General features: G+C 36.0%; 1 protein-coding gene across 6 annotated transcripts in view; it reads left to right on the top strand.

The window, feature by feature from the left end:
* PIAS1 (protein inhibitor of activated STAT 1) overlaps positions 1–26,124 on the top strand; it is a 125,157-nt gene that overhangs the window by 61,291 nt on the left and 37,742 nt on the right. For all 6 annotated transcript variants that reach the window (XM_078448793.2, XM_078448794.2, XM_078448791.2 and 3 more), the window contains exons 3-6: positions 18,900–18,984; positions 19,246–19,293; positions 22,724–22,814; positions 23,442–23,576. In XM_078448793.2, the coding sequence (XP_078304919.1) occupies positions 18,900–18,984; positions 19,246–19,293; positions 22,724–22,814; positions 23,442–23,576 (359 nt within the window). The remainder of the gene's footprint in view (positions 1–18,899; positions 18,985–19,245; positions 19,294–22,723; positions 22,815–23,441; positions 23,577–26,124) is intronic.

Genomic DNA, 26,124 nt, shown 5'->3' with positions numbered 1-26,124 from the left:
TTGCAATGACTGTGTTTAAGAGACAGAGTGCATTCCTTCGCACCTAGAGTTAGAGAAAGGAAAACAAACGAGAATGTGCATATTGGAGATATTAAACTCTTTGTACTCCCTTTCCTCCACCATCAAAGCTAAAAGTGATGGTTAAACATCTATCTCTGTGCCCGCGAAGAAAGTAACTTTTGCTTCTAGACCTTTGTGTATTACAAGTAGTGGAGGATTTGTGGTACAGGAAGGTGAACTCTAGGAGCGAGAAGAAAGTATTCTCTTATCTGTTACAAAACTGGCTCAGGCCAAATTTCAATGGAAAGTTGTCTTTGACATCTTCCTATTTGTTGCTTTGTGCTCCCCCCACCGCTTTCTGCCCCCTTCTTAGGTGTCTGGTGTCTCTAGTTCCTCCCTGTGGCATTTTTCCAAGGCCTGCACATGTACCTCTTTTTAAACCCCACAGAATCCTTCCATTTTGCTTGTAATATTATCTGCAAGTATAAGAAATCGATCTGATTTATAGAGTGAAGCAAGTTATTCTGACAGTCAGTGTTAGAGCCGGACTGCTGAAAATTCCTGCTGTTGTTCATCAGTTGCAGTAGTGTGTTGTATCTAAATACTGTAAGCTTTCATCCAGCATTGGGTCCGATTGCTGTTTCTTTAGTTGAACACAGATGAAGTTGGCTTATGTTTAGGGACACATTGTGTGAAAATCATTACTGGATCTTTAAAAGACTAACATATTCAGCATCATGAGATACTCTCCTTAGGAAGAAGGTATAGAGAAACAGACTGACTGAGGTAACTACACTTTTCTGCTCACCGGGAAACTGTGGTTAAACAGAATGTCTGGCATTATTTATGATTATTTGGGACCATAGGGGAAAGATGGTTTTGAGCAAGGAGCTAAATCTAAGAAACCTACACTTGCTTGAGCATTCTTCTGGCTCAGCTTCATTAAGATAATCTTGCTATTCATAATATTTCTACTTTTGAACCTATAGACTCTCTACTCAGGAATGGGAGTCCAGGACAGTAGTAGCTATTTGTAAATGTTTGCTTATTTGTAATTTAGGTGCTTGTCAGGGATCTTCCATTAAGTAACTTAGGTGTTTATCAGGGATCTTCCACTAACTTCGAGCTATTTTTCCTCTGATCACTGTTCATAGCAAGTATGCTTCAGTTTGGGTTCACCACCACCACCATCATGTCATGAGTTCTCTTAATCCTTATCAGAAGGAAAGTCATTTCTTCGAAGAGGAAAGTAAACATAGTAGTTTGTAAGATTGGGTTCTCTTAAGGAGTGTATTTTAGGGGCATAAATCAGTATTTACCCAAATGCCTAGAATTTCTAGCTTGTCTTTTGTAAATATAAAATTAGTTATGGGTAAATGTTATTAAATGCCTTATGTTTACACTAGATAATTCTAGTCTTTGGAACCTTTTCTGGGTTCATGAATTTAGGCCACTACTCACATTTTAATATTTTACCCTTATTGTTTTTTAAGAAAGAAAGGATAGGGTAGAATGGATTTGAAAATGACTATTAAACTGTATGTAAGTGCGATTATACAATGAATAGTAATGTATGATGAAAAATAAAGTGGCCAACATTTATTTATTTATTTATTTATTTATTTATTTATTTAAAATGTTTGTTTATTTTGCGAGAGAGAAAGTATGTGTGGGGAAGGGGCAGAGAAAGAGAGAGAGAATCCCAGGCAGGCTCCATGCTGTCAGCGTAAAGTGTGATGCTGGACTCGATTTCTTGAACTGTGAGATCTTGACCTGAGCTGAAATCAAGAGCTGGATGCTTAGCCGGCTGAGTCGATCAGGAGCCCAAAATGACCAACATTTATAAACAGGAAAAAATTTGACAGTAAATACTTAATGCTTACGCTTAGCTAAAGACAATACACATCTAAGAAAAAAACTTAAGCACAGCCATTTAGTTTCCGTTTATACCACGTAGATAGTGAAACATTACTTAAAATAATTTCCCTTTCTAGTCTAGCGTTACAGTGTCGCCAGAAACTTCTAGATACTTTTATACAAGAACTCATGTACAAGAAAACTACTAGAAAATCAACAGTGAGGATGTGTTAGAACTAATTAAAAGTTCAGCATGAGAGCTAATTAAAAGTTAATGTGAAAAAAATCAGTATTCTTTTTATTGCAAATGATAGAAAATCTACCTAATTAAAAGTTAATGTGAAAAAAAATCAGTATTCTTTTTATCGCAAATGGTAGAAAATCTCCCTAAATCTGGCATTAACATAAAAGCTAATCTATTAGTTCATAGAACCAAAGAATAAGGGGCTTGATGCTGAGTTCAGCGAACACCAAGATCCTTTTCTTGACCTTCCACTTCCTCTGCCAGCTTTGCTGGCTCCATTGCTTTGCTCCTCATTATGGCACAATTCCATAAACAAGTCTTCTCTAGTATGTCTCCAGTTCCTCACCTTCCAGTCACCTGTAAGTCCATTCCAGTCCAGCTGTTGCTCCAGTCACTCCACTGAAAGCTCCCTTGTCAAGAAAATCTGTGATGTCAAAGCCCAGGGTCCCTTCTCAGACTCAGCTTATTTGATCAGACTCAGCAGCATTTGACACAGTTAATCAGGTTCTGCTGCTTGCAGCACTTTGCCACTTGGCTTCCAGGATCCTGCCCTCTCTCTCGATTTTCCTTTTATCTCACTGGTCATTTCTTTTTATACTTCCTTGCTTGTTTGTTTCCTTCTCCCAGTCTCTTTTCTGTTTACACTTCCTTGGTGATTTAATCTAGTCTCAAGCCTTTAAATAGTAATTAAACATTGGTGACCCTAAATTTGTATCTTTAGCCAAGACCTATTTCATGGGTTATAGAGTCTCATCATCTACTGTCTATATAGAAAATCACAATTCAGATGTCTGTCTCAAAACTTATTATGTCCAGAAGTAATTTTTTGTTCTTTTGTCTCAAACGGATGGTACGCAGAGTCTTCTCCATCTTGGTTAAGGGAATCTTCATCCTTCTAGTTGCTCAGGCTGAAATGTGTAGAGTCCTCCAGGAGTTTTGTCTTCTATTGTGTCCCAGTCTAATTAGTTGGGAAGTCCTGCTGGCTCCACCTTTAAAACATATCCAGAGTTTCTACCATTTCTCATAACCTTGGCTGCTACTACCCTGATGTGAGCCACCATGATCTCTTACCTGGATGATTACATTAATCCCTGCTTCAGTGTTCTCAACTTAGCAGCCAGAGTCATACTTTTAAATGTAAGCTAATCATGTTACTTCTCTGTTTAAAACTCTTCTTTGGCCTCCCATGTGACTCAGTAAAATCCAGAATCCTTATGATCTAGCCTTCTCTTTGTTATTCATCTGATACCATCATCTGCTAGTGTTTATTCTCTTTGTTAACTTGGCTCTAACTATGCTGGCTTTCTTGCCGTTGCTCAAATATACTGTGTGTTCTTGTCTTAGAGCCTTGGCATGGGTGTTTTCTTTACCTGGAATGCTGTTCCCACAGATATTCACATGGCTCTCTCTTTCACCTCTTTCAAGCCAAGGTATTACTATTTTTTTTTTTTAATGTTTATGTATTTATTTTGAGAGAGAAAGCACGAGTGTGAGCAGAGGAGGGGCAGAAAGAGGGAGAGAGAGAATCCCCAAGCAGGCTTCACACTTAGCACAGAGCCTGGTGATGATGTGGAACTTAATCTCATGACCTGAGCTGATATCAAGAGTCGGATGCTTAGCTGACTGAGCCACCCAGGTGCCCCAAGGTATCACTATATTTAATGAGACTTACCCAGACTCCCTGTTTTAAAATTGCACCTCATTTCTTCCAATCCCCATTTCTTTGCCCAACTTTTTGTATAATGTTTATCACCTTCTAATACACTTTATTATGATATTTATTTATCTTTCTTTGCCCATTAGAATGTAAGTGTCATAAGAGCAGAGGTTTTGATCTCTTGCTCGTTGATTATATCAAGCACCTAGAATGGTATCTTAAAACATATTAGGTGGTCAGTAAATATTTTTTGAATGAATGTTTGTGTAACAATCAGATTCATGTTCTTCATTTCGTGGTTCTGCTTCCTTGAGGTTCCTCTCAATTTTTGAGGCATTTATGTGGTTCCCAGGAGTTCCTTTCAGATTCACATCTACCTGAAGAGAGGAAAAGTCTTTGTCTCAACATTCCCAAGGGAAGTCCTGAGGTTCATTATGATTGAACTATTTTAAATGCCTTGTCTAGCCCTTGATCAATCAACCCTGGCAGGGGAATGTAATGTACTTTTTGGCCTAGACTTTGGTCATATGCTCCATTCTGAGACGGGAAGTAAAGCCACAAACAAAAATGTCTGTTGGGGAAACAGAAGCTGCTAAGTAAGTTTACAAGAAATGTCTACTCGCTTATATGCCACTGTTTCACAAAATGTGATCCTTGGATACTGGTTCCATGGGATGCCATTAGCCATTCTTGGACCATGTCCCATTAAGTTTGGAAATTTAAATTTAAATACATTTCGTTACAACAGAATTTCTCAGGGCTTTAAATATGATCATGTGCTCTAGGAATCTCTAAGTGGGAGATATTTTATGCAACAACTTCCCAAAATTCTTTGAACATGTAACCCTTTCCCTTTATAGAACATCTTTTCCTTTTCAGTGCCCTTTTAGAAAATCTCAAGGCATATTCTTGTGGACCATACTATGAGAAATTTTGATATACTTGCTAAGAACTAGTTACAAAATTGAAGAAAAAGCTCATGTGACAATTTAAAAAAATACAAAAGAATACTCCTCAAATATTCAGGACTTATTTGAAGACAAAAAAATGTTTACAGACCCCTAAAGACGTTAATATATAGAAAGACAGTTTTTTGAAAGATGTTTATTCTCAGTAATTTAGTGTAGTTGTAATTAAAAATCCAGCTTAATAGGGAGGGGGTGAAGAGAAGAGGAAGATAGCTTTATCAAATGACTCTAACCTTCCTTTGTTGTAGGCTTTTTTGATTACAAGGAAGGTAATACCTCAGGTCACCTAAAAAAAGTTTAATGTAAAGATATATATGAATTAAAACCAGAATCAGAAAGTTATGATTATGTACTTTCTCTGTATGGTTACATGCCTTCTTTTCCTCTGTGGCACCTCTGTATCTCTTTAAGCATCTATTTTGTTTTTTGCTGACTACTAAGAGTCTCGGAGACCCTGCATGTTCCACCCTCCAAATCCTGGGCGAAGCTAGTTTGAATTGATTTTAGTTAATATGTTGATAATGGATGGATTCCTTCAAGCCTAGTCATTTTGTGGGTTGCCCAGAAGTCAGTGGATAGCCCACCCCTGGGAAAATTATGCTCCCCAGTCCTATCGATGTTCAATATAGAAAACAGCCGAGAGCTGTTTCCCTGGTAGGAGATGTGAGCTGGGAAGATTCAGCTAGAAGGGGAAGTTGGATGTGGTATGGGTACCATGACTAAAATGTCCAGTATAATTGAGAAGAAAAAATAAGAATAGACGAAGGATTCTGACAAAGCGGTGTGTGCCATGCCACATACAAAATACACTATCCTTATATGTGGCAAAGGTATAGTAATTGAAACTGTTGTGTGGAGCTGGTGCTTGAATAAGCAGTTAATGAAGTAGGAATACAATTTAAAAATAACATGAAAGTGAAATTTCTAATTAGTTGCATGAATTAGATATTAAATTGTTCAGGAGTTCTTAATTAACCATTAAAAAGTAAGATTCCTACCTTGCAACTTACCAGAGTAATGTCAAGACGGTTTAAAGATTGAAATGCTTAGAAATGAAACTAAAACAATGTCAGAGGGAAATATAGGTTGCATTTAAATAAATGCATTAGGGGTGCCTGGATGGCTTAGTTGGCTGAGCATCCGACTTCGGCTCAGGTCATAATCTCACAGTTCATGGGTTCTAGCCTCGCAGTGAGCTCACTGCTGTCAGAACAGAGCCCGCTTCAGATCTTCTGTCCCCGTCTCTCTCTCCCCCACCTCCACTTGTGCTCTCTTTCTCTCTCCAAAATAAATTTAAAAAAAATTTAAAAAGCAAATAAATGCATTAAAGTACATAAATAATACTTACATAACATGGGAGTGAGGAAAGAATTTTCCCTAAAGAAAGAAAACAAGATTTCCTAGTGAAGACTCAAACTCCAAAAACACCTTATCACATTAAATGGCACAAACCAGGGGAAACTATTGACAATATCTGACCATATCCTGTATCTTTAATATGTGAAAGGCTATTGGAAATAGTTTGTGTGTGGATAGTAATGCTTAATCATACTCAGCCATCACGACAGCATTACTGTAGTCCATGTGCTCTCCCACTTTGCTAGATGACTGTTCTGTTCTTATTCTTTCACAAACAACTGTTCTTCCACTGTTTGCTGATGCTTTTCATTTTTATTTCTCCTTCACTGAGTTGATAGGACAATCAGAAGTTAACTTTTATAACTATCATAAGTAGCTTAGATCTACCTACCTGTCTCTCTACCTATATGTTCTTTATATGTTTTTTCTGTGACCTTGGATGAAGTCTTTGGGCTAAGGCCAATCCTTAATACTTTGTGCATCATCAATTTTTTGCCTCTTTACTAGATCATTCCCGTTAATATGCAACTTTATGCTAACTTTCCCATCTTAAACTACTTTTCTTCTGATTTCCCTGCGGCTATACCCCATTTTCTTTTCCTTCATCACAGAATTCCTTGCCAGGGGTGTCTCAATTTACTGTCTCCTATTTCTTTTTTCCCTTTGTTTCATGAACCGTTTCCAAGTAGGTTTTCATCTACCCCATGCCAAAGAAACTGTTGTTATCAAGGTCATCAGTGACTATAATGTCACTAAAAGCAGTGGTCATTTCTCAGTTTTGAAGAGTCAAGAGAAAAAAATTAAAAGATGATAGGGGCGCCTGGGTGGCTCAGTCGGTTAAGTGTCCGACTTCGGCTCAGGTCACGATCTCACTGTCCGTGAGTTCGAACCCCGCGTCGGGCTCTGTGCTTACTGCTCAGAACCTGGAGCCTGTTTCAGATTCTGTGTCTCCCTCTCTCTCTGGCCCTCCCCCTTTCATGCTCTGTCTCTCGCTGTCTCAAAAATAAATAAAACGTAAAAAAAAAATTTTTTTTTAAATAAAAAAAAAAAAAAGATGACTAACACAGCAGAATAGTGCCATTCACAATACAAAGAAAGCCAATAAAGGATATGAAAAGCAGTCAACTTACAGAGTAGCCAAAGAAAGGCAAATTTAAGACAATACGATGTTTTTCACCTACTGTCCAGTGTTGGCAAGTGAATCTAGCACTTTCACATACCACTTACTTATGCAAGAGAACATTTTTGGAAGCAAATTTGCACCTTGTACAAAAGCTTTAAAAATGTGTCTGTCTTTTGACCCACCCATTCCTTTTCCAAGAGGATGTCCTAAGGAAATAAAGATCATATAGGTACACACATGGATGTTTTTGGTTTTATAGAGCTGAAGTCTAATAGTATTGCATGTTACAATTGTTTCCTATTTCTTAGTATTGGTAATTTTTGTTCGTATGGGTGGACACCCAGGGAGGAAGGAAAGGCATTGATTGTGGAAGGAAAAAATTAAAAACTATATAAATGTCCAGCAGTAAGAGATTGGTCAAATTATGGCACATCTGTATAATGGAATACCATGTAGCCATTTAAAATGATGCCAAAGATATGTTTCTTAACATGGAAAGATTTTTGTTGAACGTTTTGAAGTGAGAAATGTATTCATTGCAATTTCTATGGGAAACTGCATCTTACACTCATTGGTGTACAAATGTACGTATGTGTATATATATGGGAAAATGCCTGGAAGAGTATATACGAAAATGGTTTTTTTTTTTTTTAACTTTTAAAAATGTTTTTATTTATTTTTGAGAGAGACAGAGCAGGGGAGGGGCAGAGAGAGAGGGAGGACACAGAAACTGAAGCAGGCTCCAGGCTTTTTGGGCTCAAACTTGTAAACCACAAGATCGTGACCTGAGCCGAAGTCGGATGCTTAACTGACTGAGCCACCCTGGCACCCCCGAAAATATTTTTTATCTGCTATCATCAAGTAGCAGACTTTTGGATCTTTTTCCTAACTTGGAATGGTTGGTTGTATTACCAATAGCAAAAAAAAAAAAAAAAAAAAAAAAGAAATTTTTGTGAAAGAAAGAGAAAACTAACTTCTTAATTATAGTCTTTTCCTTTTCTGTTTTTGCATTTAAACATTGATCATCAGACATCATTCATAGCTGGCTGGCTTGATTTGACCTAGTCCTGTTTCTTAACCCACTGGACTTAAAATAGCCTGGTGGCCTGCCAGCTGTGAGAGAATAGATGGGCCAGATAAAATATTTACCATACTTTTAGCTTTAAAGTTGCCCAGGAGTCTGTAGGCTCATTTGATTAAGTCTATCAGGAAACCAGCTACTAACTCTCAGTAAGCTATCAAAAAATAATAGAAAGACTAAATAGGAGTTGAACTCCCAAGGAGAAAGATCATGAAAAGCATAGGCAAGTATACTGAAAATGAGTTTATTAGGAACCTCCAGTTAGGGTATGATAAAATGAAATTAAAAGGTTTTATAGAGCTGAAGTCTAACAGTATTGCATGTTACAATTGTTTCCTATTTCTTAGTATTGGTAATTTTTGTTCGTATGGGTGGACAAATTCACGTATAACATTTGTTGTACCCCAAAGAACTTTAAGCCAGAGTTTATCATGAAATATTTGTCATCATGAGGATTCTTAAAATCTAGCAGTAGATTTAATGTATGTGTGATAATTACAGTGGTTTTTGTACAAAATATGTAAAACAAATTATTACAAGAGCAATACATAGTGCAGTCTGAAGAATTCTAAAGGTAAAGTTACAAAGAAATCAACTCTTGGTGCCTCATTTGGTCTTTCAATAGTGAATATATTGGGGCACCTAGGTGGCTCCGTCGATTAAGCATCTGACTCTTTGTTTCACCTCAGGTCATGATCTTGCGGTTCGTGGTTTCATGAGTTCGAGCCCTGGGTCAGGCTCTGCGCTGATAGTGTGGAGCCTGCTTGGAGTTCTTTCTCTCCTCCTCTCCCTGCCCCCCCCCCCCCGCCCCCGCTGCTGCAATGAATAAGTAAACATTTAAAAAATTGTGTGTGTGTGTGTGTGTGTGTGTGTGTATACATACATATATATATATATATATATATATATATATATATATATATATATTGCTTATGCTATATGTTTCTTTTACATGTCTTTTCTCTTAATATTTTATGACTGTGTTGTCATGTCATTAAATATTGTTTACTTAAAAAACCTCCCATTTTAAAGATAAAGTAGTTAGTCAAAGCAGTGTTTGTTGATGATTCAGTGTATCTGCCTTTTATTGGAGAAATAAATTTTCTGCAACCTTCTGACTTAGCAGCCTAATGCTGAAAATACATCATTTCAGCTCCATTTTCAAAAATTACATAGTGGTCCAGGTTTTTGTTTGTTTGTTTGAATAAACTAGAGATCTTATTAAAGATTTTAAGGTTGACATTTGTAGATAGGTACTTTAGTTTCACTTTCCCCAAGACAGCAAGAAATATTCTATAACAGAAAGATGACTATTTTTAGCTTTTCTTTCTGCTGGTGAGGTGGAATAGTGAATATTTTTAGAGCAGTTGAAAGTACAGCCACTTAGACTAGCTCAGTGTTTCTATCATCAGAATCTCAATAACCTTGTTTATTTTATGTATCTAGGTTTTACCTTCCAGTGTTTTCAGTTTATGTAAATTGCAACATGATTCCTCTTTCTCTTTTTAGTCTAGTTCATCTCTCTGGAACAATATGTAAAAAAAAGATGAAATTTTAAAGCCTAACTTTCTTTCTGCACATTTTGTGTATTTTGAATTATAATTACATCCTGGTTATTGTGGGCAATGCTTTTCTTTCTTACAGATGAAAATTTGGTAATTAATACAGGGGGAAGGTTGTTGAAAATCTCCCATGAATACCTTAAGCTCTTAATATTCATAAGAGATATTCCCCCATAACCTTTGTAAGTATTCTTAATTATGAGCACCACTAGAACATTTCATCTTTTTTCTAAATTGGAGCATTGAGTAAGTGAAAATCCGAATGACTTCTCTTTTACCTTCAATGACTACAAGTATACTATAATTCATGTCACATTGAGAGGCTGAGGTGCTACCTCAAACACTAATCCTGTATCGCCAACATTCAAATTCCAGTCTTAGCAAAATTTCAAAAATTTCAAATTACTGTACATTCTAGAACTTTGGAGACCTTCAAGATTAATTACTGTGACTCAAAATAGTATAGTAGTTAATGCAAAACCCTGAGACATTAATATAATTTCCTATTGCAGATAGGAAAACAATTGAAGATCTCATATTTAAGTGTTAAAATCAGTGATTTAACAAACCATTCACACCTGAACCCATTGCACTCTGACTTTTGCTCCTCCCATTCCCCTGAAACACATCCAGCCAAGATCACTTATGACTTGATAGTTGTTAAGTCCATTTCTGAACTCTCATCTTACCTGCCTTTTGAGTATTTTAACACTATCCACTCTTCCCTTGAAATTCCTTCCTTAGTATCAGGGACACCATTCCCCCCAGCTTTTCTTTCTGAATTCTTGGCTACTTCTTCCTTGACTTGAGGCTTTAATGTTGGTAGTTCTTCAGGGTTCTTTTGTTCATCTCCATCCCCCTCTGCCTCCCCCCTCCCCATTTTGCTTTAGTCACTTTTTTAAACAACTTTATTGAAATATCCTTGTCATATCATAAGCTGTACATATTTAAAATGTACAATTTAATACATTTTTCTCATCCCATTAGTAATTCTTCCCTGCTACCCCTTCAATTCTCACCCTGCCCCTAGATTGGATGTGCTTTCTGTCATATTATGAATGTCACATCTATAGATCAGTTTGCATTTCCTAAAATTTTATGTCATGGAATCATGGATTATATACTTGGTGGGGAGAGGTTGGTCTTCTTTTACTCACGATTGTATTCTAAGACTTATCTGTGTGTTTGTGTGTGTCAGTAGTTTATTCCTTTTTATTGTTGAGTAGTATTTCATTATATGGATGAGCCATTTTATTCACCCATTAATAGGCATTTGGGTTGTTTCTCCAGTTTTTGGTTGTTGAAAACAAAGCTGCTATGACAATTGAGGCTCAAACTTTTGTATGGGTATGTGCTTATATTTTTCTTGAATAAATTGTTCAAGAACGGAATAAATTGGTCATATGGTAGACGCAGGTTTAACCTTTTAAGCAGCTCCCAAGCTGCTTTTGAAAGTGTTGGGCCATTTTACATTCCCGCCAGCAGGGTATGAGCTTTCCATTCGCTCTATATCTTTGTCAACACTTCGTGTTGTCATTTAAAAAATTTTAGACATTCCACTAGGTGTATATCTCATTGTGGTTTCAATTTGCACTTCCTAGACTAAAGATGTTGAGCATCTTTTCATGTGCCTTTGGCCTTTTGTGTATATTCTTTAGAGAGGTATCTATTCAAATTCTTTGCCCATTTTTTAAGTTGGGTTATTTTTGTTGTTTAGGAATTCTTCATATATTCTAGATATTAAACCTTTATCAGATATATGATTGCTCATATTTTCTTCCATTCTGTGTTTTGTCTTTTAACTCTTTTTATGTCTTTTGATGTGCATTTTTCATTTTAATGGTGTTCAGTTTATTTATTCTTTTGCCTGTACTTTTGTTGTCGTGTTTAAAGAAACCATTGCAAAATCCAACGTCGTGAAGATTGTTTCCTTCTAAAATTTTTGTATTTTATCTCTTTAAATATAATAGATAATAAATATTTGTTAAACATATTTATGCAGTAAATATGTATTTATTAATTAAATATAATTATTCTATATTAATATAGAACAAACAAAAAATATGTACTCGTTACCTAATAAATATATTTGTCTTTGATCCAATTTGAGTTAAATTTTGTATATGATGTAAGGTAGGGGTCTAACATCATTCTTCTTGTGTATAACCAGTTTTCCTATCATTTTTGAAGAGACTCTTCTTTCCCCATTCAATATTCTTAGCATGCTTGTAGAAAATCAGTTGACCATAGATGTGAGGGTTTGTTTCTGGGCTCTCAATTGTATTCAGTTATTCTCTATGTCAATCCTTACAATTTTTTGTGGAGAACTAGCTGTTTTGAGTATTTTAGTATGCTAACTGGAAATCAGATTCTCCCTCTCTTCAGTGATTGCTTTTGTTACTTGTTGAGGGGGGGGTGCAGCTGTCTGTTTCGTACAGTGACTTTTCTACACTATTTCTGTAAAGTCTCTATTCCTTGTTGTGTATGGTTGGTGAATTTTCTGTTCCATTGTGTCTTTAGTCAGCTTGTGATCTGACAGAGATTTCTCCAGATGTCTGGATCTAAAAAAAAAACCAAAGTGTGTACATCTCTTTAAATCTTCTGTTAGATGCTGGTGGGGAAGCTGCTGAACCTAGAGCAGGTCTTGAAACAAAGAGAAATATCTACTCTGGTCCCTCAGAGAACCACCAGACCACACAAGATGCACAACCCCACATTTTTGGAGGGCTAGGTTCTTACTGTTCGTATGAGCCCAGCCAGCCTCTCCAAGAACTCAGGTCATGGTTCCCACAGCCCAGTGAGTCCCAGAGATGGTGGGGGAATAGTTGCTAGATCACTCACACCGCTCTCTTAGCAAATTTCAGCAATCTTGTTTTATCAAACACTCCCGTGGTTGCTGTAAGTGTCTCATCAGGTTCCAGAGTTCTGAAATCATTGGTTCTGATAGATTTTTTTTCCCCCAGCTTAATGGTTATATTAGAGGAGGGACTAACCCCTGGATGTTCCTCCATGATGTCACTTAAGACCTATTTTGAATTAATTTTTATATATGGTGTACTATATTATTTGAAGCCCCTTTTTCTCCTGCATACATGGTGTCCAGTTGTTCCAGCATCATTCATCGATAAGACTTCTTTTTCAACTAAATTACCTTTGTACCTTTGTCAAAAATTAGTTCTCTCTATATATGTGGGTGTACTTTGAGACTCTGTTCTGTTCCATAGATCTATTTTTATACTGTCTGGACACCAACATCATATTGTCTTAATTGCTGTAGCTTTATAATGTCTTGAAATCAACTATTGTTAGCCTTTCAGCCTCCTTCTTCAAAGTGGTTTGGTTCTTCTAGGTCCTTTGCATTTCCAAGTGAGTTTTAGAAGCAAGCACCTTGTCAGTTACTATCCCCTCTCCGCCCCCAATCTAGCTAGGATTTTAATTGCATTATATTGAATCTACTGATCAGTTTGGTAACAACTGATAGCTTAATAGCACTGAATCTTCTGATCCACAGACACTGTATATCTCTTCATTTATTTGGGTACTTAATTTCTCCGAGCAGTGTCTGGCATTTTTAAAGGCCTTGTACCTCTTTGTGATATTTGTCCTTAAGTATTTCATTTTGAAGGGATGCTATTATAAATATGTTTTTAAGATTTCAATTCCTAGTACATAGAATACAACAGATTTTTTGGTGTATCATCTTTACCCACTAAATTCACTTTTCTAATAGCTTTTTATAGACCTATGTACATAGGTCATCATGCATTGTCTGTGATAGATCGTTTTACTTATATTTCCAATCTTGATTTTTTAAAATTTCTTTTTCTTGCCCTGTTGCCCTAGCAAGAACCTCTAGTACATTGTTGAATAGAGGTGATGAGTGGTTATCATTACCTTGTTTCTAATTTTTTAGTGATAGTGTTTAGTTTTTCACCTTTAGGTATAATGTTAGCTATAAGTTTTTCATAAGAATCCTTTATCGGGTTGAGGAAGTTCACTTCTATGCCTGGTTTGCCCAGAGTTTGTTTTTTGAATCCAGAATGGATGTTGAATTTTTGTCAAATATATTTCCTATGTCTATTAAAATGACAATATGGTATTTCTTAGTTAATGTAGTGACTTGAATGTTGAACATTGGTTCCTGCATTCCTAGGAGAAATCTTACTTGGTTGCAGTGTACTATCCTTTTTTAACATATAGTTGGATTTGATATGCTAAAGTTATGCTGAGAATGTTTGTGTTTATGCTTATGTGAGGTATTGGTAATTATCTTACAGTATTTTTGGCTTGTTTTGGTACTGTAGTAATACTGACCTCATAGAATGATTTGAGATGTACTCCCTTCTTTTTAATTTTTTTTTGGTGGGGAGAATTTTTTAGAGCTTGTATTCCTTTTTAAATGTTTGATTTTGAAACAATCTATGTAGAACTGTTTCCTACAGTTAGAGAAATCTAACTGTAAGATACCAAAACCCAATGAATCTATAATACTTAAAAAATAGCACCAGGATAAAAAAGACCAATGGGAAAATAGCCCAGAAATGGAACATATTGGATATAAGGATTTAATATATGAGAAAGGAAGCACACATATCCACAGGGAAGGGAAGGATTATTTAACACATGGTGTTAGTATAACTGTTGGAGTAACAGAAATTTAGATTTTTAAAAATACCACATACTAAAATAAGTTCCAGATGGATTAATAATTACATAGAAACAAAAAGCCAACGAATTGAATTGTATGTTGATTGAAACTTAGAAGGGGAATAATTAGAATTTGCAAAGGATATGGTTGACAGATTAGACTACATAAAAGTTCAACTTTTATATCATCCAAAAATGTAGCCAAATGAAAAAAATATAGCAGACTGGGGAAAATTTTTGCAGCAAATTTCCAAAGATTAATGTTCCTATGTATGCAACCCTTATGCAGATATAAAAATGGGTGAAGGACAAGATTGGACAATAAACTAAACCGGAAAATAAGCAAAAACAAAGAGGGAAAAACTCTTTAATGTACATTAAACTACTAAGGAGTTACTATGGTCCCCGCGCGCCCCCCCCCCCCCCCCCCCCCCCATTGAGTTAGCACAACTCCCGTGCAGGCCAGGGTAGAGTGTGATTAGTAGATGCATAAATTGCTGGTGGTCTTATATATAATGTTATAACCATTTGAAAACCACTTTCACAGTATGTCAAGATTTATAAACATCTTTATACTTTTTGACCCAGAAATGCCACATCTAGGAATTGATCCAAAGAAAGTAATAGCTACCCCACCTTTCAAACAACAAAGGTATGAGCCCAAAGATGTTCACAGAGTTGTTTCAAACAGTGAAAGATTAGAAACAACGTAAATAGCTAATCAAGGGAGTAATTAAAGTTTTCATTATACCCCATAGAATACAATGCAATAATTAAAATATGGCAATAGAGATTATAATTGAAAAATGTGATAAGGGTAATTTTTTAAAAGTGAGCTTTCAGATTGTGTATACAATTCAATATAAAAATGACTAGAAGGAAATATGTAAAAATGATAAGCAGTTATGATGAAGGGATAGTGGGTCATTCTTTTCCTATTTTCTGTGATCCATATAACGCTAGGTTGCATTAAGAGAATTATACCACCCAGATCAGGGGAGTTAATGGACCTGTATTATGAGAAGGCTTTGGAGATATTTAGATTTGAGTTCCAATCCTGCTGCTTCTTACCTGGTATGAGGCCTTGACATAACTACTTTGAACCTCACTTTCTAAATCTGACAAAGGAGTGGATACCTTTTCTTCATGATTATTGTGTAGATTAATAATAGTAGATGGTAGTGGTTGATAAAAATACTCTTCTAGTCACATCACATTTGGAATAATGTATCAGTCAGCTTACAAGCAACCATAAATCTCAGTGGCAAATGAGTAACGTTCATATCTGCCTATGTTACTTATTAGCTGCAGATTGGCTGTGGCTCTCCTTTATGTTCTTCTCACTCTACAGTCAGGGTGACCTGGAAGGAAAGATGATGAAACCAAAGGATAACCTATAAAAGTCTGCCCAGAAGTGGTACACTTCCGCTCACATTTCATTGGCCAAGGCTAATGTCAGTGGTGCTGGAATAATCCTCCCATAGGGAGGATGGGCCAGTACAGAGTAACAGCAGATATTTTGAATAAATAATACATATTATGACAGAGTATGTCCAGTTCTTGCTGTTGCTTTAAGGGTGTGACAACCTGGAGTATGGCCAGAGGATCAGGATGGTGAGTAATTTTGTAATCTCCCCTGAAATACAGTGGGAAGAGTGGAGAAAGAGGGGCTTATTAATGCCATCTAAAATATTTGAAGATTGGCTGTCCCTGAATATGGTGTATGACAGCGATGAGTAGAAATTAAAACATTATGAAAAAAAAAAAAAAAAAAAAAAAAAAGAAATTAAAACATTATGTATTTTGACTCTGTATAAGGGCATAAGGAGGAAAGCGGATAGAAAAGGACATTGTTGATTGTTTTAAATACCTTACCTCATTTATATTCTTCAAAATAACCCTATGAGGTTCTGTGTGCATGTGCATGTTTATGTTTAAATATCGGAGAGTATCGGATAAGAACCGAAGGTTATATGGCAAGTAAGTGGCAAAACCAGTTTGGAATCCAAATCTGTGTGATCTCCTCTTTTTCCACTAAGTTTTGCTACTCTCTATAGGGCTGCACACTTTCTTACAGTTAAACTATTAATACCGGCTATCTTCTGCCTGACAAGGTAATGGCCACTCTTCCTCCCCCTCTAAAATGATTCAGAGTGTGAGGAAGGGTTGAAAGGAAGGTTGAACTCTAGATGGGTAGTCTGCAAACTTATGTGATCATATGCATCCCCCCCAGTAGAATAATTTAGTATATACATATGTTACATCTTTTAAACTATCATATTAATATTGTATTTGTTATAAAACAAAAATAGAAGTAAAAAAAGGTAAGATTTTACATCCAATTTTAGGTATTTTATAAGTTAGATTTGAGATTTCTTGTAAAATCTCAACTTCTTAAAACTTAACGTTTTATAGTTAGGTAGATACTTTTCTTGTATCCTTGTGGATTGTCTTATGTACCTTTTGAGATATGTACCCCCAACATTGGCGGTCATTGCTTTGGAAGATATGTTAGACTCCTTTTCCAGGATGAAGATTCTGTGATTCTGTGTAGCCTGAGCTTTTATAAAGATGATAATAAAGCTTAATTGACTTTCAGAAAAGTTTTTGAGGTAATCTGTTACCTGAGACCAAAACTATAAATTCTTCACTGGCATTCTTTATAGAAATTAAGCCTGAAAACCACATAGATGAATGATGCTTTTCCAGATAAATACTAATAACTTCATGAATATTACAGTCTAAAAAGAGTTTGTAAATGGGAGTTATCACTAAGCCATAAATCTCATTTCCATGTGAGGCACAAGAAACTGCCTGTTTATTTCAGTCATGTCTTCTCTATCTAAATCTACATGTGTGTGTCCAAAACTTACTGTACTCATTTATTCTAAAATGAATCTGAAATTTTGCCTAAAGAGAAATACGAATTTTTGTACTTGGGAAATTATTTTAGGGCTATTTTAGAATGGAGCCAGAAATCTATATTAGGCTAAGCCCACTGGACTAAAATCTGCATAGAGATACATTCTTTAAGAAGCAAAGGAGTTACTTGCATTGTTTGACAGAGGAAACTGTGCTTTTCTGCATTCTCGTCCTTGGTTATCAGCCATTTGCCAGGTTGGTGCCTCACAATCAAGATAACTTTCTGGTTAATAACTCTTTCTTGGGGATAGATTTTTTAAGAAAAAACCTTCCCAGATCACAGAAAGCAGAAATGCAAATCTGGCCTTTAAAAGATAGTTCTATATTGAGATGAAATTGTAGATCAGCAGTGATCTTTTCCATTTTTTTCTCATCGTGATGCATTTGTACAGATTTTTCAGCATGACATACTGCAGTTTGGTGGTAATTGTAGAGGAAGTGTTGTTTACAAGTAGAATCAAACCCAGTTTAAACAAGAGATGGCCAGTTCAGCTCCTTTTTCTGCATGGGTTTAAGTGGCCCACAGGCCAGGATTTCCTTGGTAATAGCTTTTAGTGAGCCTTTTGTCCTAGAAGATTTCCCTTCAAAGTATAGTTTAAATAGTTTAATCTGACATTGAAAAATTTTCATATTCTTTTATTCATTCGGCAGTCAATGGTTGCTTCTTTGTGCCAAGCACTGAGGAGACATTAGTGCTGATTTTTAAAATCTATCTAAAACTGGTCTAAGCCAGGAGGACCCTTGCTGCTCACAGCAGGTACTGTAGGAGTCCCTGCTCTCACACAGACTGTCCTTGCTTGCTTGCTCTCCTGCTCTTTTCTCTCCCTACTTCCCTTCCCCTCCCTCCCTTCTCTTCCTTCCCTTCCTTCCCCTCTTTTTGTAGCTCTTTCCTTCTTTGAGATAGTGACCACAGCCAAATTTTGAAGTTAGATCATCTAAGCTTAGGAGAAACTAACTACTTGTGGTATTTACTGTATAACACTTGCATGGTATAATTAGACAGGAGATGATAAAATTCTGATTTTGCCTTAAAGGCCAAATGTCACCTCACCTGTACAGGTATGTATATTTGTTACTTAGCTCAGAAACCATGTATCTTTAAATGGCTTTATACTTTTCTATTTTAAATAAAACTAATACCGACGTGTTTTTACGCAAGTGTGCTTTTTATTTTTAGATGGGAACATTTATATGATTAGGTACTTTTCTCTTAGTGTTTCTTTGATTATGTATTTTCTGAATTTGAATCCTGATACGGCTTTTGGAATTAGCCATTTTGGGGCTCATTTCTGTTAGGTTACAATTGGCATATTTCTGATTTTTTAGTGGTTTAATTGCCTCGTTATCCAGACTCTAGAATACATTCCAATTAATTAAAGTCATATGAGTGATTGAGGTTGTTTCTGTTTTTTTCTGGCTGTTGTGCTCTCTATTGAAGAATTTGAAGATGATTAAAAGTATGATTCTTTTCTTCTTTAGCATCAGACAACAGTCAGCGCTTTCGAGAAACCTGTTTTGCATTTGCATTGACACCACAACAAGTGCAGCAAATCAGTAGTTCCATGTAAGTTCTCTTCAAGTATAACTTGCAGTTTGGCCTTTGCAACCAGTAATGGCTATAATAAGTGACTTTTAAAAACAGTGTATTGGGTGAGTATTAGTGTCATGCAAATATTAGCATTGAAAATACTATAATAGTGTTAGTTATCCTAAGAACACTTAGAGCTCTGATAATTTGAAAAACTTCTGGAGTAACAGTATCTTTGAATCAGCTTTCATGTGCATATTTTAAAAATAATTGTAGTTCTTACCCTGTCTTTTATAGGGATATTTCTGGGACCAAATGTGACTTCACAGTGCAGGTCCAGTTAAGGTACAGTATTGACTATAGTATAGTATTAAAAGTTAATATTCTTTAAAGGTTGTTTAAAAAATTGTGTCATTTTCAATAAGTATATTGAAAGTATTGGGTTTAAATGTTTGGATGAGGTAAGACCTTCTCCTGTTATGAAATATCCTAATTTTTATCCAGTTTAGATTTTAATATAGCAAGTCATGTGCCATACCTCTAATCACATTTCTCCATTTTGTGAGCCTTCAGTTGGTTGAGAAGCTCCAGCTAATGATACCTTTAAATGACGATAGTGTCAGCTCTTTAGAACTACACTTTTATGAAAGTACAAAGGCCTTACCTATATGGATGACAAACTACTCTAAATAGAGAACTAGTAATGGGGCGCCTGGGCGGCTCAGGTGGTTAAGCATCCGACTTTGGCTCAGGTCATGATCTCATGGTTTGTGAGTTCGAGCCCCGCATCAGGCTCTGTGCTGACAGCTTGGAGCCTGGGCCCTGCTTCAGATTCTGTGTCTCCCTCTCTCTCTGCCTCTCTCTCTCTCTCTCTCTCTCTCTCTCTCTCTCAAAAGTAAAAGAAAACATTAAATTAAAAAAAAAACTAGTACTTAGGTTAAGTGTATAGTTATGGACTAACAAAAACCAAAACAGTCTAATTTGCTTCATCCTGTATTTTAAATCATTAATTTAAAAGCAGTCTATTCTAGACATCTCTTGATAGTTTTGCAAAGAGGAATGGAAAATTTTCCAACATGGCTTCACAGTTTCCCCTTATTCAGCTTCTTTTCTTAGCTCATTTCTTCTAAGGCTATCTAAGAATTCTTCTATGTTAATGTTTCTCTGTCTTATATAAACCATCTTCTGGTACTCTTTTTACTCCATGACTATCCATGTGGGAAACTAACTGCCCCAAACTGTTCTTGTTGCAATAGGAATAAAGAGGAGATAACAAGACAGTTGTTTTCCTCAATAAGCTGTTTTCCCTAAAGTGGGAAGGATAAGTCAAACAGACAGCCTCATCTCAATAACTGGATCCTAAGTTGTATGTACAAATTATAGCTACATTAGGAGGTCAGCAAAGAGGCTAAAGCACCTGCTCAGCGCTTCACAGAACAATATGAAAACCTCTGATCGTGACTTAAAAATAGGGTGCTGAAAACAAGTGAGAAAGCAGAAGGGAGGTTGAAGTCTTGATTTTAGAAGGCACTGACAAAGATGTTCCTGTGTAAAAGGTACTTTATCCTCTCTCAGGAGCAGAACGTGGTAATGACTGAATAAATTAAAGGACTAAAATATGATGCCATCATAATTCTATATTGCTCTTATCTTGCTTACTTCCTGCATCAACAGTTTTCTGTTTTGTTCATACTGATAATGTGACATTATCGTTGAAAACAGTGGTCTTTAAACAAGCTTGGAGCTACCCTGAGGGGTCTATATTGTGACTGCCCCCACCCCACACATACTCTGAGCCCAAGTAGTGCTGCTTTGAACTTTGATCTATTTTGCATGTTTGATGTGTGGGTTGGTTTTTCACTTGGAGAAAGAGTCCCAAGACTAAAATAAAGTTTGAAAACCATAGCTCTAGAACAAGAGATCTAGTTCCTGTCCTCAGTATTTTATATTAGTATACATGCATTCTTTAATGCAGCAGCAGCTGTGTTCACATTCCAAAGGAAGGTTTTCTTTCTAAGATAGATCAACTCTATTTCAGAGATTCCAAGGGAATCTTGAGGGTTAAAAAAATGGTTTAGCCATTTTCAATTCAAATATATCTCCAGAACTTGAAAAAAAAGAAAGGAACCATATTGTATTATATTTGGTAATTGTTAGGTGGTTCTTTGTGTTTTGATAAAATGGTTATTTTTCATCCTTACTCCCATACCCCCATTACTACATCTATAATCCATCCCAGTGTATTATTTAAGTTGGGAGTGTATACCTATCTGCCATCCTAATTATAAATTTTTATCTAAAGCATGAAAATAATTTAGGGTCAGTGTTTTCTCTATTAGATTAGGGTCAGTGTTTTCTCTATTGGATTCCTAGTCTGTTTTCATTTATGTCTGTTTTCCCTCCCCACCCCCATGAACTTCACAGAAATTTTCTGCTATTCCCCCTTTTTTCTTCTTTTCCCTTTGGCTTGTTAGGGTGGCTTAGATTTTCACCTTTTACTTAAATGAATAGTAGGAGTCAACTTGTCATAAATCTTTCTTTTCCTATAGCTTCAGGCAGCCAAGGTCCATGTTTTAAATTTATCACTGCATTGGAATAATTTATTAAAAACTTTGTGGCATACTCTTACTGTTGCAATATAAAGAACCTCCGTTAGGTTTTCTTGGGATTGGAGATGATCATGTGAGCTTTGACATCTCTGTATTTTCATCTTTGTAGCTATGTATATTTCAAGAAAATCTTTGTAGATCAGTAATATTTAACCCTTTCATGGATCCCTTATCCCTTTGAGAATCTGATGGAAGCTCTAGATTGTTTATTCATAAAGATGAACATATATATGTACACAGAAAATTGTCCCAATTTGTGGATCTTCCTACACACAGATTCTACAGCCGGCAGGTCAAGACCCTACACCACAGATGTTGAGGGAAGATGTTTGTGCAGGATGAATATGTCACAGAATTCAGATAGGGTTCTTCTTGACATATAACTCACAGATGCTGTGAACGTTCTGTAAAGGTGGGATGAGGCTCAGTTGTATATTGGGAATAAGGAAGTTATTAAGATGTCTTAAATAGCAAATTAACAATTTATTTCTTTATCTGTATAAACATGAACAGAATGAGAATTTACAAATTATGTAGCCCTCTATAGTTTTGCCAAAAGATTATGCATTTAATTTAGAAATAAATGTTTTCATGAGTATCTAAAATAGTATTTTAAATGATAATGCTATTTTTCAACATCTTTAGTTTTCAGGGAATAATGGAGTACCTTGGCTTAGTGGATAGAATTTGGTCCTGGGATGGACTTACAGCCTTTTCAGTATGCTCTGCTAAGAACCAAAACAAAAAGTTTTATAAGCAGATAAATTTGGGAATACTGTGTATTGTATCTCCCTCCTAGAAAGTTACAGTGCACGTTACCCTAGCTCTGAGAAGTCTATATTAAGGAAACTTAATTTAATTTTTGGATTCAGAATATCTTAAATTTATTCCACTACCGAGCTTTTTCTTTTTTTTTTCCTCTTTAGAACATGCTTAAGCAAATGATTGGAAATAATTAGGAAGACAACTACAGGTTGATAGTCGTGATCACTGAAACTCTACATTGACAGAATTATTTACTTTCAATTTGTTTAAATATGTGAAATGTCTAGCGTTAAGTAGTTTTTATTGTTGTTAAGTTTGACAGCCTTTTAGATTAGCTATTGAACAGAAATATTGAGGTCATCCTTTAAGAATGGAAGTTAAACTTGTCCTTTATTGTTTAGGTTTTGTTTATCAGAAACCAGTTGTCCACAAGAAGATCACTTCCCACCCAATCTTTGTGTGAAAGTGAATACAAAACCTTGCAGCCTTCCAGTAAGTCCTAAAAGTTATTTTTTAAATGCATTGCCAGCATAGCATGCGTAAGTCATGACAGCTGTCGTTAAATCATAGTTTTTCATTAAGAAAGCATCCTTAGTTTGGATATATATTCATGTGACTGAGTGAAACACTTGTACCAATTGTGTACAATTAACAGCTGTGACATTAACTATGGAGACCAAGTTGAGGAGGTGGAGTTGGGTGTGGTAACTTTAGTGTCATTCTGGATTTGAGGGGACAAGAAATTGTTGCAACAAAACCTCAGCGGCACTCATGTGAATCTGGAAGCCTACAGTAGAACAGAGGAAGAATGCTGTGGGGGGGATGTTTTCGGTTACATTTAAGACGTTCTTTATACCCTTATCTGAGCTCTTAATGAATTCATCCTGATTCTTAAGTTTTAGACATTTTTAAGTTCTATCGCTAGTATTTTTCTCTGGCTTACTATAGAATGAGATGACAGGGTTAATGTAAACTCTTGTAAATGTTTGCTTCTCTACTCTTTAATGACAATATTCATATTTTCTAATATGTAGTTTGTGGGGTTTTTTCGCTTGTTTTAGGAATAGAAGTGGAAATGATTGTGGAAATAAGTAGAAATAAATTACATTTTATTCTTAGGGTTATCTTCCACCTACAAAAAATGGTGTGGAACCAAAGCGACCCAGCCGACCAATTAATATCACCTCACTTGTCCGATTGTCCACAACAGTACCAAACACCATTGTTGTTTCTTGGACTGCAGAAATTGGAAGAGTAAGTAAATTTTTATTTCTACTAGATCTTAGTATTATGAGGAAGGGTTAATCTCCTTGGCTACCTGAGCTTATATGTAAATTATATTGTAAAGTGAGTTGCAAAAGGATTTATTTTTGTCTCACAGTGAATTTTCAACATGTTCCCATTTGAAACATGGGATCATCCGCTATTCAGTGTTTTATAACCTGATCCTGTTTCACTCAGCAATTTATCATGAATGTTTTTTATGTCATTACATGTTCGTCTGCATGATTTTAAATGGCTAGATCGTATTCCAATATGAGTATGCCACAATTGAGTCTATTCCCTGTTCTTGAGCAGTTAGTTGATTTATTGATTGATTGATTCAGTGCTATTTCGACGACCATCCTAGTCGCTATAGCTTTGCCTCCATCCATGATACTTTCCTTAAATTCCCAGAAGTGGAATTCCTGAGTCAAAGAGCCTGCAGAATTTTAAGAAATGTTGTGTACATTGACAGATTGTCTTACCAGAAGACATGCAAATTTCTTCTCTGACTTTCAGTGTTTATTTGTGTGCCTGTTGACCCATACCCTATCAATACTTCTTTAAAAAAAAAAGTCTTCTTTAAAATCTACCAATGTTAGTAGGTAAATAATGGCACCAAGCTGCTTTGATTAGTGCTCCTTTTATTATTACTGAGATTGAACATATTTGTCTGTGTGATTTACATTTTAAAATTATATCTCTTATTTTTTCTCTGTTGCTATTTTCCTTACTATTTATGAATTCTTTATATATTAAGAGTTAAACTCACATATTGGAAATATTTGTTTTTAGTTTGTTTCCCTTTTATTTTCGTTCATGTAATTATTTAATGTTTAGAAGATTTAAATTATCATAGAGACAGTTTTTAACTAGTTTTTTTAAATAGTCTTTCCCCCTTAGTCCCATCACACTTAAGTCTGTCTGCCCTTCCCAAGCTTACATAAATATTTGTTTCTATTTTCTTCCAGACTTTTGAGTTTTCTTGTTTTACCTTTAAATATTTAATCCATCGCAAGTTATGTGTGGTGTGAAATAAAAATTTACTTTCATTTTTAAATAGCCATTTGGTCTAACACCATTAACTAAACAAATGCTGGTGCAGAAGCCAACATCACTATGTATCTGATTTTTATTTATCCTATGTGTGATCCTGAACTTTTTCTGTATTGTTTCTTCGTCTTGCATTCTTTTTCCAGGACAGTTTCAGAATGTCATTGATTATTTCAGTTTTATCATGTGAGCGCATATCTATTCATTAATTCATTTGAAATTTATTGAATGCTTCCTGTATGCCATGCACTATACTGAAAACTGGGAGTACCATAGCAAGGAAAGAAAGTCCTTGTTCTTTTAGAGCCTGATATCTGGGGGCCGGGTGGTCACACACACAAAGGTGAACAGTTTTTAGAAGGACTATGAAGGAGAGGTATGCATTGATTTTAGAATATATTAAAGGGCACTTTGAACTAGAGAGAGGTCGGGCGGGGCTTCCCTGAGGAAGCAGTGACTGAGCCAAGAGAAGAGTAGCAGGAAGCAATTTGGGTGAAAGGTTCAGAGGAAACAACCTGCACAACAGCCAGTGGCAGGGGACAGCCTGGTTCTTTCCAGGAGACTGAGAGGGAGCCTCTGGGGCTAGATTGCAGAGAGTGGAGAAGAGCCATGTACAAGATGAGGCTACAGAGGTAAGGAAGGGCCAGGCCATGAAGGGCCTTTGAGGTGTACTGTTAATGTTAAGGATATTCTCTTCTTTAGATTTTTTTCTTTTCTCTTTTCTTTTCTTTTCTTTTCTTTTCTTTTCTTTTCTTTTCTTTCTTTCCTTTCCTTTTCCTTTTCCTTTTCCTTTTCCTTTTCCTTTTTTCTAATGTTTATTTACTTTTGAGAGAGAAAGAGAGAGAGAGACAGACAGACACACGAACTGCAAGTGGGGGAGGGGCGGAGAGATAGACACAGAATCCAAAGCAGGCTCCAGGCTCCAGGCTCTGCCAGCATGGAGCCCAAAGCAGGGCTCAGCCTCAGGAACTGTGAGATCATGACCTGAGCCAAAGTTGGACACTTAACCAGCTGAGCCACCCAGGCGCCCAAGGATATTCTCTTTTTAAATGAAAATTTTACAGGAGTAAATATTTCTGTGTACAGAAGGTCACTCTTCAGAGTGGTAAACGGTTTGAATAGCATCCAGAATCGTGCAGAGAGGTCACTCTTAGGAGCATGCTGTTGCTGAAGTGTTAGTGGAGGAGGGCGTGTATTAGCCTGAAAGTGAGGGAGGCTCTGGGGAGAGTGGAGGTGTTGGAAAAGTAATTATGGGGAGGGAGCCATGTTTTCCTGCTTCACCCCCCCAGATCTTTCTGGGAATGTGAATGAGATTGCTTTAAATTAGTATATTAAGTTAGGATTAATTTATACTATTTAATATTTCCATTCCGAGAACTGTATGTTTCTCCATTTATTCAAATCCTCTTTTATGTTCCTTGGTAATTTAATAGGTTTCTTATAAATCTTCTATTTTTTAAAATTAATTCTGTGTTGTTTATTGTTA

The sequence above is a fragment of the Panthera onca genome, chromosome B3, assembly GCF_046562875.1.
Source record: "Panthera onca isolate mPanOnc1 chromosome B3, mPanOnc1 haplotype 2, whole genome shotgun sequence".
Lineage (NCBI taxonomy): Eukaryota > Metazoa > Chordata > Mammalia > Carnivora > Felidae > Panthera > Panthera onca.
This window is presented reverse-complemented; position numbering and strand designations above follow the sequence as displayed.